At 38.3% G+C, this 12,371-nt stretch overlaps 1 protein-coding gene across 1 annotated transcript in view; it reads right to left on the bottom strand.

Moving 5' to 3' along the window:
* IGSF10 (immunoglobulin superfamily member 10) overlaps positions 1-12,371 on the bottom strand; it is a 57,939-nt gene that overhangs the window by 23,907 nt on the left and 21,661 nt on the right. Inside the window, exons 2-3 of the mRNA XM_073579051.1 lie at positions 10,251-10,476; positions 1,103-1,232 (exon numbers count right to left, since the gene is read on the bottom strand). Coding sequence (XP_073435152.1) covers positions 1,103-1,232; positions 10,251-10,447 — 327 coding nt within the window. The 5' untranslated portion in view covers positions 10,448-10,476. The remainder of the gene's footprint in view (positions 1-1,102; positions 1,233-10,250; positions 10,477-12,371) is intronic.

Raw genomic sequence — 12,371 nt, 5'->3', positions numbered from 1 at the left:
CAAGTAAAGCATAATAAATAAATAATAATAAATAATAAAAGTGGACTTCATGAAGGCAACCAAGGTGGAAACCACTGTTGAAAGCAAATCATAAAAAAGCAGGACTTGAATTTGCCAAAAAGCATATTGACAAGCCACAAAGCTTCTGGGACAGTCTCAAGATCAAGTCATTATGGATCCAAATGTGCTGCCCAGTGTCAGAAAGCTTGGTCTGAGTTGCAGGTTTTGGGTCATCCAACAGAATAATTACCCAAAATACAGCTAAAACATCAAAGAATGACTAAGGTCAAAGCACTGGCCTATTCTGACTTGGCTTCTATGAGACCCGAACAAAATCCTACTAAACATTTCTGGAAAAAGCTGAAACATGCAATCTGTAGCAGGCACCTTCACAACTGAGACAACTGGAAAAGTTTGCTCAAGAGGAGTGGTCCAAAATACCTATGGACAGGTGCACATTTCTTATTGGGAGTTAGAGAAATTGTTTGCAGTGATTGCCTCAAAAGGTTGTGCAATAAAACATTAAGTAAAGGCTATCACCATTTTTGTCCAGGCCATTTTCATTATTTATTATTTTTTTGTTGTTGCTGATGAAACCAAAATTCAGACGCAATGTCTGATTTCCATTAGATAATATTCAGACAATTTTAATTAAAAGTTACTTTTGTCAGTTTCTGCTTATTTCAGTGACCATTGTGAGTTTTTTACGTTACCAGAAAGGTGCCAACAGTTTTGTCCACATGTGAAAGCTAAGATGAGTAACCATAGATTACCAATTTTGGGAAAGAAACACAATTTTGTGATATTTTGGGGGTCAGTTGTTTGTGCTAGGTGGGCAATTAGCAGTTGTGATGTGAACTGCGTCCTGGAAAAGATTTAGTTAGCCTGTCCCAATAATCTATAGAGTTTGCATAAAGAGATTTTCGTGGGCACATCTGTAATGACCAGAAGTGTATTTTGCAAGTTTGGAAAAATATTGGAATACAAGGAGGAAGCCGATGGAGACTCAATGAGAAAACAAAACCATAATATGTACTTGCTGCCATTCTCACCATATGTACTGGTTAGGGCTGTCTTTAGCACTGTATATGACAGTTCATACCTGTAATGCGGATAAGTCTTGGAAAGCATGTTCATGGATTGTTTGGATTTCATTACTATGTAACATCAGAAGTTCTAATTTCTTCAAGCCAGTAAAGTCGCTCTCTGTCAATTTGCTCAGGCTGTTGTACCTGTTATCATGCAGGAGAGTATATAGAACATTGCTCAGAATATTATCTATACAGAAGATACTGAACATAAAATACTGTACTAATATTCTGGAATATGCATTGTGTGTCTGTCTGCAGGAGTATGAGGTCATTTATGAAGGATGCCTAAGAGAGGTCTCTTGCTTAGAAAATAACTTCATCGTTTTTCTTGGAAATCACATACGCAACATTCTCTCCTACAATTATTTCACTGGATTCTTGCCACCGTTTTTACGACTTTACAATGTCTAACCCCGGGATGTCATGATATTTCTACATACTAAAGATCTACAGCCAGAAAAAAATAAATGCACATATGGAGGCTTAAAAAATAATGTATATTTAGTTCCATCAATTTCATAGTTTTCTGTTGTAGTACTATTTTAAGGCTGATTCATATAGATGCATCTCACAAAATTAGAATATCATCAAAAACTTAATTTATTTCAGTTCTTCAATACAAAAAGTGATGCTCATATACAGTCATATGTAAAAGTTTGGGCACCCCTATTAATGTTAACCTTTTTTCTTTATAACAATTTTGTTTTTTGCAACAGCTATTTCCATTTCATATATCTAATAACTGATGGACTCAGTTATATTTCTGGATTCAAATGAGGTTTATTGTACTAACAGAAAATGTGCAATCTGCATTTAAACAAAATTTGACCGGTGCAAAAGTATGGGCACCCTTATCATTTTCTTGATTTGAACACTCCTAACTACTTTTTACTGACTTCCTGAAGCACTAAATTGGTTTTGTAACCTCATTGAGCTTTGAACTTCATAGCCAGGTGTATCAAATCATGAGAAAAGGTATTTAAAGTGGCCACTTGCAAGTAGTTCTCCTATTTGATTCTCCTATGAAGAGTGGCATCATGGGCTCCTCAAAACAACTCTCAAATGATCTGAAAACAAAGATTATTCAACATAGCTTTTCAGGGGAAGGATACAAAAAGTTGTCTCAGAGATTTAACCTGTCAGATTCCACTGTGAGGAACATAGTAAGGAAATGGAAGCACACAGGTACAGTTCTTGTTAAGCCCAGAAGTGGCAGGCCAAGAAAAATATCAGAAAGGCAGAGAAGAAGAATGGTGAGAACAGTCAAGGACAATCCACAGACCACCTCCAAAGACCGGCAGCATCATCTTGCTGCAGATGGTGTCACTGTGCATCGGTCAACAATACAGCGCATGCATAACGCCTTTTTGTATGACCAAACAACTCAATCTTTGTTTCATCAGTCCACATGACCTTCTTCCAAAATGTAACTGGCTTGTCCAAATGTGCTTTTGCATACCTCAGGTGACTCTGTTTGTGGTGTGCTTGCAGAAACGGCTTCTTTCGCATCACTCTCCCATACAGCTTCTCCTTGTGCAATGTGCGTAGTATTGTTGACCGATGCACAGTGACACCATCTGCAGCAAGATGATGCTGCCGGTCTTTGGAGGTGGTCTGTGGATTGTCCTTGACTGTTCTCACCATTCTTCTTCTCTGCCTTTCTGATATTTTTCTTGGCCTGCCACTTCTGGGCTTAACAAGAACTGTACCTGTGTTCTTCCATTTCCTTACTATGTTCCTCACAGTGGAAACTGAAAGGTTAAATCTCTGAGACAACTTTTTGTATCCTTCCCCTGAAAAGCTATGTTGAATAATCTTTGTTTTCAGATCATTTGAGAGTTGTTTTGAGGAGCCCATGATGCCACTCTTCATAGGAGAATCAAATAGGAGAACTACTTGCAAGTGGCCACCTTAAATACCTTTTCTCATGATTTGATACACCTGGCTATGAAGTTCAAAGCTCAATGAGGTTACAAAACCAATTTAGTGCTTCAGGAAGTCAGTAAAAAGTAGTTAGGAGTGTTCAAATCAAGAAAATGATAAGGGTGCCCATACTTTTGCACCGGTCAAATTTTGTTTAAATGCAGATTGCACATTTTCTGTTAGTACAATAAACCTCATTTGAATCCAGAAATATAACTGAGCCCATCAGTTATTAGATATATGAAACTGAAATAGCTGTTGCAAAAACCAAAATTGTTATAAAGAAAAAAGGTTAACATTAATAGGGGTGCCCAAACTTTTACATATGACTGTATTATATAGAGTCATTACAAACAGAGTGATCTATTTTAAGCGTTTATTTCTGTTAATGTTGATGATTATGGCTTACAGCAAATGAAAACCCAAAAGTCATTATCTCAGTAAATTAGAATACTTTATAACACCAGCTTGAAAAAATGATTTCAACCCCTTACCGACATCATACGTATAATTATGCTGATGTCGGTGTCGCTCCCTTTGATGTGGGCTCCAGGGGTGAACCCACATCTTTCCCATGACATGTCAGCTGTTTTGAACAGCTGACATGTGCCCACAATAGCGATCCACCCATGGCTATTAACTAGTTAAATGCCGCTGTCAAACGCTGACAGCGGCATTTAAATGGCACTTCTGGTAAACGCATCGGAAACACTCACACCGGTGACCTGTGTCATGTGATCTCTGGTCACCGCTGTGCCGGCATGACAACCTGAGGTCTCTTGGAAACCTCTATGGTTGTCAGTGCTGAATTGCTGTGAGAGCCACCCAGTGGTCTGCGCTCATAGCAAGTCAGTAATTCAGCTATATAAAGGCGATCTGCTCATCGCCTCTATGTAGCTGAGCCGATCGAGTTGTGCCAGCTTCTAGTCTCCTTTGGAGATTATTGAAGCATTGCAAAAGTAAAAAAAATGTGTTTAAAAATATAAAAAAAAATAAAAGTTCAAATCACCCCCCTTTCGCCCCATTCAAAATAAAACATTTAAAATAAAATCAAACATACACATTTGGTATCGCCGCATTCAAAATTGCCCGAACAATAAAAAAATTATTAACCTGATCGCTAAACGGGGTAGTGAGAAAAAAATTCAAAATGCCAGAGTTACGTCTTTTTGGTCGCCACGACATTGCATAAAAATGTAATAACGGGCGATCAAATGTCATGGCTCCCAAAGACTGAAGGAAGATTAGAGAAAAAGACAATAAAAGCTACTTGAGGTCTAGTGTGAAGTTTCCAAAGTCAGTGATGGTTTGGGGAGCCATGTCATCTGCTAGTATACGTCCACTGTGTTTTATCAAGACCAAAGTCAGCGCAGCCATCTACCAGGAAATTTTAGAGCACTTCATGCTTCCCTCTGCCGACAAGCTTTTAAAAGATGGAAATTTCATTCTCCAGCAGGACTTGGCACCTGTCCACACTGCCAAAAGTACCAATACCTGGTTTAAAAATAACAGTATCTCTGTGCTTGATTGGCCAGCAAACTCGCCTGACTTTAACCACATAGAGAATCTAAGGGGTATTGTCAAGAGGAAGATGAAAGACACCAGACCCAACAATGTAGATGAGCTGAAGGCTGCTATCAAAGCAACCTGGGCTTCCATAACACCTCAGCAGTGCCACAGGCTGATAGTCTCCATGCCACACCGCATTGATGCAGTAATTGATGCCAAAGGAGCCCCGACCAAGTATTGAGTGCATTTACTGAACATACATTTCAGTAGGCCAACATTTCGGATTTTAGATAATTTTTCAGGCTGGTGTTATAAAGTATTCTAATTTACTGAGATAATGTCTCTTGGGTTTTCATTGGCTTACAGCCATAATCATCAACATTAACAGAAATAAACACGTGAATTAGATCACTCTGTTTGTAATGACTCTATATAATATATGAGTTTCACTTTTTGTATTGAAGAAATTAACTTTTTGATGATATTCTAATTTTGTGAGATGCACCTGTATGTGTTATATATTCATGCTTCTGATGGGCTGTCTATCAGGATGTTGAAAATATACATGATTTGTGTAAAATCACTGAGACTTGTCTGAAATTGATTTGAGTGTTGGAACAAAATTAACAATGCAAGTCTATGAGTCGTGAAAAAATTGGACAGCACTCTGATGACATCAATATACTCTCCATTTCTCATTGACTGATAGGAGAAGCTGAAGAACATTTTTTCCCCATCAGAGAAAAAAATGATGAAAATCCTATCATACTCTGATGATAACACTGATGACAATCTGATACAAATTTGCTGAAACTATGATCAAAAACATGGAGCACTGGAACTCCGTTTGAGCAGTCATCCTGTGCTGACAGTCTTTTTAATTCTAAAGAGGTAATCTAAAGGCCCTTTTACATTTAGCGATGCACCAGCGATCCCGCCCACGATATGACCCGGTCAGGATCGCTGGTGCATCGCTAAATGATCGCTAGTGAGCTGCCACACAGGCAGATCTCACAGCGATGCAGCAGCGATACAGCGGACGATACTTACCTTTCAGATGCGGCGATCCTGACGTCCTCCCGCCTCTACACATCGCTCGTCGGCGCCACAGGAAGCCCAGCAGGAAGCGCCCGACGAGAAATGGAGCCGGCAGATCTCGCGCGATCAACGATGGACAGCGGGGGAGCCGGTCGGAGGTAAGTATCACACATAGCGATATCGTTAGCAATATCGCTATAACGCCACAAAATCGGTGACGTTATAGCGTTATTGCTAGCGATATCGCTATGTGTAAAACCCCCTAAACTCTGCCACTTTCTTATCAGGAGGTAAGAGGGGCCAATGACATCACGTCTACAGATATCTCCCAACAAACATATGTGAGCAGCAGGTGTTATGCACCTGCTTTAATGAATAGGACACATGTGTGTTACCTGCCGCTCACACACATGGGCTAGTAGATATCTCCAAAATATGAATAGGTTATAACTTACTAAAATGAGAACAAAACTTTGTGCTGTTAATATATTTATCCTAGTTTAGGATTAAACTTCAGAATGTACTTTAAACAGGTCCTGAAGTATACAGCATCTCTTCTTACTGACAAACCAGTATAATTTCTGTGTTTGAGGGAACAGAGATTGTGGACATCTGGAGACGATTATTCATGCTTCGCTTTTCCTCTGTTCATTTACAAATCGATTCCCTCATAGTGAGGCATGTATTTATTTTTTTCTCGTTAGGGGGTCGTCTTTTATGCTATTAATGTAGTAGCGACCCCATTGTGCTAATATAAACATTCTCTCCAATATATATTTGAAATTCTCTCTGAGGGTTGTTAAGAAAATAAATAGGTTGCTTAATCTCCGTGGTTCATGATGACCAGTATAGCATGGTGGCAGCCTGATGGATTATATGTGCAGTGCCCTGTGAGCTAGAAACACAGCACTAGCACATATGACAGCGGCTTAGCAGGAATGCCTTACACCTCTGGTTATGACTTGTTTGTTATTAATGGTAATACATAATGAATGATATTATGTGAGCTGCTACTACCAGAAGTGGGGAATTTCATCAATGTAAGGGTATGTTCAGACATAGTTTTTATGAGCAGATCTGTCTCAAAAAACATCTCAAAAATAGCCCATAAATGCATAGAAGACTCTTCCTAGCTATTACCATTTTAATTCTCTTTGCTGTTCATATGTAGATTTTTCAATGCTTTTACAACTTCAGGTTCTGAAAAACTACCTGGTGGAATCCATTGTAATAAACGCACTGTCAAATCAAACAGGTGCAAAAAAAACTTTTCTGGAAAAAGCTTCCAAAATGCTTCAAAAATACAATTTAGGAAATATTTCTTGAAAACAAAAACTCCTACAAAAACTCCCTACAGATCATGTTTCCTGAAGCGGTTTCTGCTTGAGAGACTGCATTTTTGAATGTCTCAAAAAATCTAATCTGCGTGTAGCCAAAGGATTTGAACATATGACATTTTTTTCAGGAGGGAACATCCGCTGCTTTTTTTTTCAAGAGGAAGGAGTTTTTTTTCTAATGCATTTTTTTTTAGTGTTTTATGGTCATTTTTTGAGTGCTCTAATGGAAAGTTTTTTTGTTTTTTTTTTAGGTTTTTCCAGCATTTTTGTGGTATCGCTTGTACGGGCTTTTTTGTACCAGAACGTTTTTAACCCCAATTAACAATGAATAAAACTGATAGCAATTTTGCAAATGAAAAATGCTTGCAAAACATTCAAAAGATGCCTGGGAGTCTTCCAGGCATTTTTGAGCCTTCCCATTGACTTGTACTGTAAAATACAGAATGTCTTCTGAGCGGGAAATGGCTGAAGAATTGTCAGCTCATTTCTTTTAATCGTTGGAGACCTAAAGAAGTTACAAAATACTCATACATACATACATACATGAACAGCAAGTCATTTTTACATAAAAGTGCATATAGTATGTTCATTATTTTGACCATCTTTTAGGAGATTTTCAAGGTGGGTTTTGGAGTGGACCCTCTTGAAAACAAGATCCACAGATTTTAACGCAGACTTTTAGAAATGTTTTTGGAGAAGATCCATTTCAAAATCCTCATTAAGAACCACTTCAAAACTGATTGATTTATTTGTATGGGAAATACACTTTGCTGTTCACATGATGAGTTTTTTGAGCATTTTTCCTAAAGAGGCTTAGAAAAACTCTTGGTGGTGGAGGAAATGCATTTCACACATTTGATGCATCTGTTGCACACTAGGCACTGTCCAATCAAAAGATGCAAAAAATGCTTTAGGAAAAAGCCTCTTCCAAGACGCTTCAAAACCATTTCAGGAAATGCCAAAATAGGAGCGTTTCCTGAAGCAGTTTCTATTTTAAAAACTTATCATTTTGAATGCTCCAAAAAATTCATTGTGAACATAGCCTAATGGTGCATATACATTTGTTACTCTTGTAAAATATTGAATTAAAGGGAATATGTCAGCAGGCTTTTGCTATTTAATAAAAGACCAGCATAATATAAGGCAAGGGAGCCTGATTACAGTCATATGTACTAGGCTGTGTGTTATAGTTTCAACACAATCAATATTTTATCAGCATGAGATTACCAGTAGAGGACTACAGCTCATGTGCAAACTAGTCCAGCTAATCTGTGTAGCTCTGCCTGCACCACTGATAAGCACATTGCTGACAATGCACAGTGTACACAGGATGCTGTCAGTTTTGAGTATGGGTGGGGTTATACACAGCCCACAATTCTTAGCTCTGCTACATCTACATAAGGCAAAACAGTGATTATATCAAAACTACAGCACATAGCCCAATAAGTGATACTATACTGTAATCAGGCTTTCTTGCCCTATATTATGCTAATTTCAGACTACGAAGAAAAAAGCTGCTGACAAATTCCCTTGAATCACCACATTAAAAACTAAATGAGGTGAGGAACATTGAAACTAAAGTCTTCATATTATAAGAAGTACAGTCAGAAAAAGATAAAATCAGAAGTGACACATAGGAGACCAACCTACACCTTTTAACAAGTGCTTTTGTATTTCAATACAAGTCTACAATGTCAATAATTAGGGCATGTACACACGGTCAGTGTTTGATAAGGTTTTGACGCAGGTGAATTTCTGCATGAATTCCACACCTGCGCTCACTTGCATTTTTGTATGCGTTTTTGACACATTTGCGTTTTTGTAAAGTATAAATGCAGCTCTGGCAAAAATTAAGAGACCACTTTCAAATGTTCAGTTTGTCTGATTTTTCTCTTTATAGGTATATTTTTGAGTAAAATGTAAATTGTTCTTTTAGTCTATAAACTACTGACAACATGTCACCAAATTTCTAAGCAATAATTTTTTTTTATTTTTTTCAGAAAAGGAGAAATAGTCAAAATTTTAAAAAAAACAGTGCTTTCAGACCTCAAATAATGCAAAGAAAACAAGTTCATAATAATTTAGAAACAAAAATACTAATGTGTTAACTCTGGAAGAGTTCCGAAATCAATGTTTTGTTGAATAACCATGATTTTTAATCACTGCTTTCCTGCATCTTGGTATGCTTTCCACCAGTCTTTCACACTGCTTCTGGCGCAAAAATCTAAGCAGGTCTTCTTTGTTTGATGGCTTGTGGTTGTGACTATCCATCATCCTCTTGATTACATTCCAGAGGTTTTCAATGGGGTTCAGGTCTGGAAATTGGGCTGCCCATGACAGGGTTTTGATGTGGTGGTCTCTTAATTTTTGCCAGAGCTGTAGATAGATATTAGTTAGATATGAGATAGATATAGCATAGATATATAGATAAATATTTGTGAGATATTAGTGCCTTACGTACTTGCATTAATAAATAAATAATTTTAGAAATTCTGGGGTGGCTTCATGCTTGTATTTTTAGGATGGGAAGTGCAAAATAACCATGGACCTTCCCAACCAGATAATATAAGCCCACACCTGTCTGCTTTACCTGGGCTAGTTATTGAAAATAGGGGGAGCATCAATTCATTTTTTAAAATGATTTATTTATGACATAGATTCATTTTTGGGTGCATTAGCGATCCATAAACGCACTTTACAAAGCATGTCCATTTCTAAAACTGTGGATTTACGTTATCTGATGCAACTCTATGGGAAACTCTGCTCAGAAGACTGACCATTCCCGCAAGAGAAATTGATCGGAAACTTGCACTGTTGGTGAGTTTATGCAGTGTAAAAAAGAAGCACAGTGGGCATGGGATTTCTTTTAATGCCATCCACTACTATTCCTGATTGTGGACAAGCAGCCATATAGTACTATCTCATATCTTGTTATGTTGGAGAATGCAGACAGCTGTATGTAGAGGCAACAGCAAAAACAGGAGAGAAAAAGAATGAGAATTGAAGTTCTTAAATTGGTAATTCCAACTATATCACACCCTTACAGCAGAAAAACAACTGAGCTGCATAGAGCTGAACAAGGCAATAAACATGCAAAATACTGACTTCAAAGCTATTAAATAATATCTAGTGAGCATTCAGATACTTATAGATCATATTATGGATGCCAGTGATGTCATATGTATCACAACTTTCAACAGATTTGTGATACATTAGGTCTAATTATTCTATCTATATGTTCACTGCAAGGAAATTATTTTAAATAATGCCCAAAATTTAATTTTTATGTATTCTCAATTTGAAAGTAGATGTTAACTCATATCTGTTTTATATTTCACAATATGGGACATACCCCAAATTAATACGTTCCACATAATCCTCGATCTGTTTAGGGAAGACATTAATATATCTGAAAGTGCAATGGACTTCCGTCTTAACATAACAGGCACAAGGTTTTGGACATGCGAAGCCATGTACAGGAAGTACAGCAAGCCAGAGGAGAAGAAAACAGCCAGGTTGACTTGTATGACGACTGACTATTGGTTGCATCCTTAATTTTCGTTTTAGAGCAGCATCACCTTGGGAGAGAAAAAGAGAAACATGTCATGTCAAAATGTCATCTGTGATAGAAAACACAAAATAGAACTTGGAAACTGTCTAGTAACCTTTTTCTTCCAAATATAAGTTTTAAAAGCACAGATTTACACATAAGTTAAGCAATTAAAGGGATTATGTCAGCAGGTTTTTGCTACCCCATCTGAGAGTAGTATGATGTGAGCAGAGACCTAGAATCCAGCGATATACTATTACTCCGTTTTTTGAGTGCAGCTGTAATAACACAGTCAGAGTTTTTAGATTTAGCAGTGCAGCAGAGCTGAGAAAGATAACTCCGCCCACAGCAGTCTATCAGTGTAGATAGCTATAGACAGTGAGCTGCTTATCACAGAAGAGGACCAGGAGACACATGGTGCTGTGTCCAGCAATGATAAGCTCCTGGTGCTAAAACAATCGTTGCAAGAAAAAAAAGCACAGAGCTTGATAAGAGAGGCATCGCTGAAATCTGTGTTTTAACCCCGCAGCATGCTATATTCAGATTACATAGCAAAAAAATGCTTACAAATTCCCTTTAAACTGGACATGTCACTTCCTTGGAAAAAAATGAGTTAAATAACTTTTAAAAATCCCCAATCTGCCTTGCTTTTGCTGCTCTATTGCAGAGCTTTTCACATTTATTTCTTCATGTGTAAATGTGTAATCTCTGCTTGCAGTCCAACTGTCCGATTCTTCACATGTGCTTTCACACTTCCCTCCCACATGCTGCCAATCACAGCTTGGCAGCATCTGAAACTGCTGGACTGCTAAAACAGCTGCTGAGCTGTGATTAGCAGCACACAGTAGGGATGGGAGAAAGAGCACTAGCCAGAGAAGCCTGAAGAAATGCTCAGTTGGCCTGCACAGCAGAGATTTCACATATTGCGCTCCAGAGCAATGTCTGTTGTAAATATTATTAATGAAAGCAAAAATACTGAAGCATCATCTCTGTTGTTGCTCAGTCTTCCTTTAGATTTATGAATTAATTTACTTCTATGTGTTGCCATTTCCCTTGTCAATAGGATGTATTACAGAGTGTGTTTGAATCTGTCACCACTGATCAGACTGTGTCAGGCAGTGTGGAGGGAGAACGACTAGAGATGAGGGGATCAATCCATGGAGGATTAACTTCAAGTCAAATTTCATCAAATTCACAGGTCCCCACTTATTTGAAAAATCTTAGGTTCTATTCATGAGGATCAGTGAAAAATAAAATGGCTGTGGGCTAATGACGTAATGACGTAATTATAATTATGTGGTAAAGAAGACCTGGGAACCAGACAGAACTATGGAAGAAGTGATTTAATAAGAGTAGGAGGGTGCTAGCCTCAGCAATACACACTGCAGGCAAAATTCAGCTAAAAGATTATCTGGGGAAAACACTGTGTGTTTTGTCATCAGCTCTGGATCAAGTGATGCAGCACATTTCTTGTTGAAGGAGGCTCAGAAGTGCCTAAAAGCTGTGATGGTGGTCCCAGTAATTCCTATGGTATTGTAATGAACATGTTTGCACTCACACCAGGGAGGTGCCGCACCTACACTCAACTGATCCCTGATCAGACTATAAAGGTCCTGGAAACATGTGGAGACACAGGGATTAGTGGGTGCTCTCATCCCCTGGCCCAGCTGTCTTTAGAAAGACCTCATGGACCAAGGCCACTGTACGATCGCGCTCCTTTCCCGTGGGTAGAATACTACTCAGACAACACAGGGTGAGGTTAAAACAGCGTGGCAATACTTTATTGAACCTCCAACAGACAATAACATATATAGAAGAGTCCCAGCAAATACAGAAGATGGTGCAAATTAGAGAGTTTCACCCTTTTGGTGGATCACCAGGATTAGAGCAACTATGACTTCTGGGCTTCCAGGGCCGACTACT

The sequence above is a fragment of the Dendrobates tinctorius genome, unplaced genomic scaffold (assembly GCF_039654945.1).
Source record: "Dendrobates tinctorius isolate UK_male_01 unplaced genomic scaffold, ASM3965494v1 ptg000060l, whole genome shotgun sequence".
NCBI lineage: Eukaryota > Metazoa > Chordata > Amphibia > Anura > Dendrobatidae > Dendrobates > Dendrobates tinctorius.
Note: the sequence above shows the minus strand (reverse complement) of the source record. Positions and strands in the feature narration are given on the sequence as shown.